General features: G+C 36.9%; 1 protein-coding gene across 1 annotated transcript; it reads left to right on the top strand.

The window, feature by feature from the left end:
• Positions 1-100: 100 nt before the first annotated feature.
• On the top strand, positions 101-6205 carry srd5a1 (steroid-5-alpha-reductase, alpha polypeptide 1 (3-oxo-5 alpha-steroid delta 4-dehydrogenase alpha 1); the record flags this gene model as incomplete). Its single annotated transcript, XM_080837169.1, has 5 exons — positions 101-411; positions 567-733; positions 1992-2093; positions 4061-4211; positions 4751-6205. The coding sequence occupies 5 exons, from the start codon at positions 101-103 to the stop codon at positions 4815-4817; spliced, it is 798 nt and encodes a 265-aa protein (XP_080693295.1). The 3' UTR covers positions 4818-6205.
• Between the last annotated feature and the right edge of the window lie 420 nt (positions 6206-6625).

Below are 6625 nucleotides of genomic sequence, written 5' to 3'. Positions count from 1 at the left end.
ATTTGTTTGCATGCAAGTTACGTTTTACTTTTTCCGTTTAGTGTAATATTAAAATTACTGGTTGATCTCGGCTGAAGGAGTAGGCTGCAGCTCTGCTACAATGGACGTAATTCTGAAACTTCTGTTCTCGTCAGAGGCCATGGAACTGTATATCTTGGACTGTCTCGCTTACGTTATGATATCTATGGCATTTCTAACTTTTGTAACGTTACTTTTCGAGAATGTACCCTATGGAAGGTACGCCTCAAGTAGATACGGATTTCCCGTCAACGTCAAATTTGCCTGGTTTGTACAGGAGCTTCCGGCATTCCTGGTACCTTTGTGCCTGGTCTTCTTTACCTCGGCGTCAAGAACATCCCACCTGCCTAACCAGTTACTTTTGTGCATGTATTTTTGCCATTATATACAAAGGTATAGCGTGCCTTCCAGACATCTTTTTTTCTCTTTGAATGTAATAACATTCATACTGCTGTATGGTATGAGATGATGCTCCAACATCAATTTGATTCTGAGTTTGCTTACAGTTGTAACCTTTTTAATAAGAAGAATATTGTGCCTTTTTCCAGGTCTCTCATATACCCGTTTTTAATTAGAGGGGGGAAGTCCACACCGTTTCTATCTTTTTTACTCGCCATTGTGTTCTGCATTTACAATGGCTACCTTCAAACAAGATACCTAAGCCATTATGCAGAGTACCCTTCAGACTGGGTTACACATCCCTTTTTCATCTCAGGTGAGCATCTATTGGAGATGGGTCTTGTTTACCTTCAGCTCTTGAATCAGAGGGGATTGCAATGGGGCTGGATTCAGTTGATGATTGGGTCAAAATGACAGAATTCTGTCATTCAAAAGACAGGAGTCTCTGTATTACATACCAAGAGTAAAGGATATTTTCTGTTTCTGTTGCAATTAAAATGCTCCCAAAGGCTAATCAAGTAGCTAATCGTGGACTCCTCTCCCTTAAGCCACAAATAAAGTCACAAAATCAAGGTGTATCACTTGTGTGGAGAGAAAAAAATTCTCAATTATTTGTAAATGCACATACCATGATCCAAAAAAATATTCGATGCTTTTACAAATGTGCTTTCCTATCCACAAACAACTCCTTACTAGTATCTACGAATTCTTTATTAAAAGGGTTCTAAGCTTTCAACAGAAGATGTTCCATGGGTAATCTTACCGTATGAATGGGCGTTTGCCTTTTTAAAAGTTACCTGGTTAAGGCAAATTAGATATAACCCTGCTATCTGACTTTCACTCCGTCAGAGTGTGTTACCTGTTAGATGATCAAACCACGAATCACAAATCATGCATGAATAGTTTAAAAATGTAAAAAATATGTGGAACTGATATGTTATTTCTGCAACAGTTGCAATGAAAACCTTTAATTGCTCATCTTTTATCCTTATATCATGTTATGCTATAGTGTAGGCTGAAGAGAACAAATTTGCTGAAAACACTAATTTATGTTACCTCAAAGCTGACGTGTTGAATGTGTCCTATCTATGATTTATTAAATTAACATTATAATTTATTTAGTCAGTTATCATGTCCATTTTAATATAAGGGAAAGGGACATTTCAATTGTGTTGACAGTAAACAACAATAAGGAACACAATTCAGCAAGAACTCCTATTAGTCATGTCAGTTGCAAGTAACTATGGGAAGGAGAAACTGTATTATGTATTTTTACAAGTACATATTTACAAATAGACATTCATTTGTACAAATCAGTGTACATTTATTAAAAAGAGAACTTATAGGTGTTTGTGGATAGAAAAACACATTTGTCGTTGAATGTTTGTGGATCATGGTACGTGCTTTTACAAATCACTATGAGACATGTTTCCTTCCATAAGCCTACTGCTCTTCTATCTACACAGTACATTTTCTTAATGCCTTGTGATATCTTAGTTTTTGCTTTCCTTACACATAGGTCGGGCACAGAATTTGTACACTTTCATCCACTGTTTGGTGTGTGTTTTTTGCAGGTGGCATCCTTTGGTTGGTTGGATGGGTCATCAATGTGCACTCGGACCACATCCTCAGGAATCTCCGAAAACCTGGAGAGACTGGCTACAAGATACCTAGAGGTAAAAGCAAATGTTACCAGTCAGACCAATTCACACTCATGCAAACAGGTGGGATTCCCCACAATGAATGCTCAGGTTACACTGTGTATTCTGGTGAGGATTTCTGAGCGATTGAGTTTCTATGATAAGAGAGTGCATGTTCATACCTACTAAGCTTTTCTTCTCCTCTACGAGTACCGTGTTAATAAATGGGATGCATTCCAGGTCAGTCACTAGATGCCAATAGGCTGTTTTTAGCCAAGAAGCTGTACTGGAATGAGCCCTGGGCAAGGTGACATTATTCCCTATTTGGCACAATTTATTCTGCAAGTCTTGAGTCTTCAACTATAATGTTACCCTCTGGCCCTGCAACTCAGCTGATGTATCCCAAACAGCCTTCCTGTCATGAGGAAGGTTCATGTATACGTGTTGCATCATACAGTATGTGGTAAGAATGGTGTTGGTCCTTTTTAATATTTATATTTCATGGAATCAGAATTCCGTTTCAGTATTTGGTAGTAGTTTTTTTTTTTACATTAATATAAGTCTATGCGTTTAAATCCATCTATGTTTATTTATATCACTGGTTACATTTAGTTACATCGTCTTATATTAACGAATATACAAACACAAACGTGTCGTTTTTAGTAGTAGCGTAGTGATAGTGTGAAGACATTTTGTTATGCTTGGTACTATGTATAAAAGGCATGTTTGGATCACTTCAAATATAAGACATCTAGAGTCTAATTATAAACACTAATAAATATTTATGTACAAGGTACAGCAGGGAAGCAATGTTTTTTTTAATGATCATAGAGTATATGGTATCCATTGCAGTCCTGGGACAAAAAGCATCTCCAGAATTGAATTTCAAACAATTAGGACAAGAGGTGCAGTGTCACACCCACAACCTGCCATGGCTTGTGCTCGAACAGATGTGCTATTGATTTGAGTACCAATGCTTCTAGCAACAGTTCTGTAATAAACAAACCTTGTATGTGACATTAGAATTATAAATAGATGCCCTTTACTGTGTGAGTCATTGGCCTCGCAGCCTACCAGGACATCAGTTCCCTACAGACTGTCATGATGTATGACAGGAAGAAGTATCAACTTGTCAGGTTTATGTGCCTTCTCAGCCAAAATGTGACAAAATGGACAGAGCACCAGTCTGTAGACGTTTTGTTATCAGAGATGGCTTTCCTTTTCCATTGTTTGGCCTGGCTCATGATTGTTTTGGTTGATAGTGAGACCATCCAATTTGTGGGATGTGTGTTGGTGGTGACAGCTGCCCGCTGTTTTCAGACTTGTTCCCCGCTGTTGTTGTTTATTGAAAATGGGGCTGAATATTGGATAAATCATTACTTGAGCAGCCACAGTGAGCTCTCTCTCTCTCTCTTTTTTTCTCTCTCTATCTATCTCTCTGCCATTTTTGTTTTCAGTCAAAGCAAATTCATTTGTTGTGATTGTCAAAGCAAATCTGTTTTCTTTTATTCCCCAACACCTTGGCTAGCAGTAAGTTAGGATACCATAGCACAACATGGCACAATAGACACCTAATTAGCGACTCCCTCACAATCCTAAATTAGTTTTTACTAACTGTCTGGTTATCACAGCAGTCATAATGTTGTCTCTTTTGAGGGATTCATGCTGCCTGATCCCCTGGTCCTTGGTCTGTCTCATTGATATTGTCTATGAAGAAGAGGCTGACTTGCCTGCTAAGCCATCCGTCAGACACCTTTGATATGACTTTTATTTAACCAGAGTAAGTTGATGGAGCAGCCCCTATCCTCTGCATTTTTAAAATCCCCTATGTGCACAGAAATCAAACTAGTGACTAAGTTTCAAACAGTGCTTTGTATATGTATCTTTTTATTTTAAGGTACTATCTGATATTCTACCCAAGGGGTTTTTATTTAAACGTTTGGAAATGTATTTAATGATTGGATAATCTAGAGGATGAATGTCTGTGTGCTTTCTCTCTGCAGGCGGCTTGTTTGAGTTCGTCTCTGGAGCAAACTTCTTTGGGGAGATTATAGAATGGGCAGGATTTGCTCTGGCTGGTCATTCTATCCACAGCTTGGCGTTCGCCATCTTCACTATGGTTGTTCTGTCCTGCAGGGCAGTGGCCCACCATAAGTAAGTACCATCAAACTCACATCAAATAGCACAATCTAACTTGAAAGAAAAGCTAATCTTATTTCTTAGAACAAACAGACGTATAGTCTTAATACATATAGTCTCTGATTTCTTTGAATAATCAATCTATCCAGGCCTTTACTGTAGAGTAGTCCTCAAAGAGACCCTATTGGGGTTTACTCTTTTAATATCAAGAGCCAGTAAAGTGCAAAAATATAGTACTTTTTACAGATAAGTGTTGGAAAGTAAGTACTACAGCATAAGTGCTATATCTTACAATATGTACAATGATGGACAGTTGAGAGACCATATACAAATATCACATATGTAAATAGTTAAAATACGTACTGGACATAAAGGTACTGGAGAATCATTAAGTGTTTTTAGTATTGTATTTTTTTGTCATACTTGTCATTATTTATATTTTACTATTGTATATATTTGTCATACTTTCCATTATTTATTATATATATTTTAGTATTGTGTATATTTGTCATTACCATATTCTAAATGGACATAATTTTTCATTGATTTTGTAGGTGGTACCTCACAAAATTTGAAGACTATCCAAAATCAAGAAAAGCTCTATTGCCTTTCCTTTTCTGATCACGTATCATTTACTGGACTTTTCTAAACCAAACCACCTTCTGAATCTTACTTTGCAACAGGAAAAAGCACTATTTCACATTATTTCCATAAAACCTCTCTTTGAAGAGAATATCAAATGGGTTTTTTATGCTGTGAAATGACTTCATGCATCGACACAGTATGAAGCAGCGAGTAAGAAATTGGGTTTTGCTTGAACAAATTTGCACCGTGACAGTGTGAAGATTTTTTAAATGAGGATCTCTTACAATTCTTACAAGCAGAACAAAATACTAAATCTGAGGTCTCTTTGAAGTTGACATCGAATGAGCCGAACCAGTATCATGAGGGATGTCGGTGTATATCTGGCCTTGGGCCTCTAATAAGCTCAATGGAGTCCTGTGTTGTTTTGTACATGCTGCAAAGTATCCTGGTGATTTCTCTTGAGGAGATTGGTTTGGTGAAATGTCACTGTCCAACAAGGTATGTGGAAAGGAAGGTATAATCGCGGGCATGTGAGTCTGAGAAACAACTTTCTTTCGGCCTACAGGTCCTCATCAGGGCTAAAACCACCTGTCTCTCAGACCCCATCAAAATACTTTTTTCACATTAATCAGATTCTTTTATACATACGGACTTGTATAGAATGGTACAAATATTCGTTTTGATCAGTGTGTGTGTGTTCCCTGAGTGTACAAAGGTGTCTTTACTCAACATGTTAATAAATAATTCAAAGATTGTCTTTCCTAACCATGTGAGTGAAGGTGGTTGCTAGTAACATCAGGGCAGCTGTAAGCAGCTGTAGAGGTCAGCCTGGCTGGGACTGGAGAAAGGGGCTGCCTGCCTGCCCTGCTGGACAGTCATCTCCAGGGGCCCTCATTCACCCACCCCACATGCCTGCTCTCTGTCCAGTCACTAACAGACTACCAGTGCTAGCAAACAGGACTATTGTTAAACAGCATGTTATCTTTGAAATTATTTTATACTTGCTATGTTTAAGGATGGCAAGCGTAAGCAGATTGCTAGATGAAACCGTTCGGACTATGTGAAGATTGAGCGAGTCACTTCTTGGACACAATAAAATAAAATGACGGACCTTTTTAATTCTTATATTTTATCTTAAAGTAACAAAATGTTTGTGACCAAGTATTTGGGTTCTCAACATTTGATATTTTGATACTTGAGGTACACTCAAAAGCTTTGAGAAAAGACTTTGAGCACAGAGCAGTACCAATTCAGTTATTTACCATCAAGAAGACAAATTATCTCTGCTGTGGTTACACAAAACGTCAATACAGAATGTTTCTTTTTGCTAATAATTGTGTTTACTTCAAAGGGACGTTTTTATGTGATCTTGTAAAGGGTAAATAATACAAATAAATTGAATGTCTATACTATGTGCATACTATGAAATAGTTTGTCATTTAATCATTCTTTTTGAATGATTTAATACGATTTTGAGAATCATTTTTTGCTTATTTTATTTCTTGTGTTTGAACGCAACATTTTACTATGCTATGAACATGTACATTATTAACAATGTCCTAATAGAGTATTGCTGAATTAGGAAATTATGTTTTTAAGAAAAAATGCAGTATTCATCTACACTGACTATGTATTATTTTATGTATAGATAGATGGATCCCTACATTCATTATTAACAATGTCCTAATAGAGTATTGCTGAATACTGCTGGTGGTTTAGTGTTTTTTTTGTTAGGAAATTATGTTTTAAAGAAAAAATGCAGTATTCATCTACAGTGACTCTATGTATTATTTAATGAATAGATAGATGGATCCATGCATTAACTGTATCTATTTCTTAATGGG

The sequence above is a fragment of the Sprattus sprattus genome, assembly GCF_963457725.1.
Source record: "Sprattus sprattus genome assembly, chromosome: 4".
In the NCBI taxonomy this organism is placed as follows: domain Eukaryota; kingdom Metazoa; phylum Chordata; class Actinopteri; order Clupeiformes; family Clupeidae; genus Sprattus; species Sprattus sprattus.
Note: the sequence above shows the minus strand (reverse complement) of the source record. Positions and strands in the feature narration are given on the sequence as shown.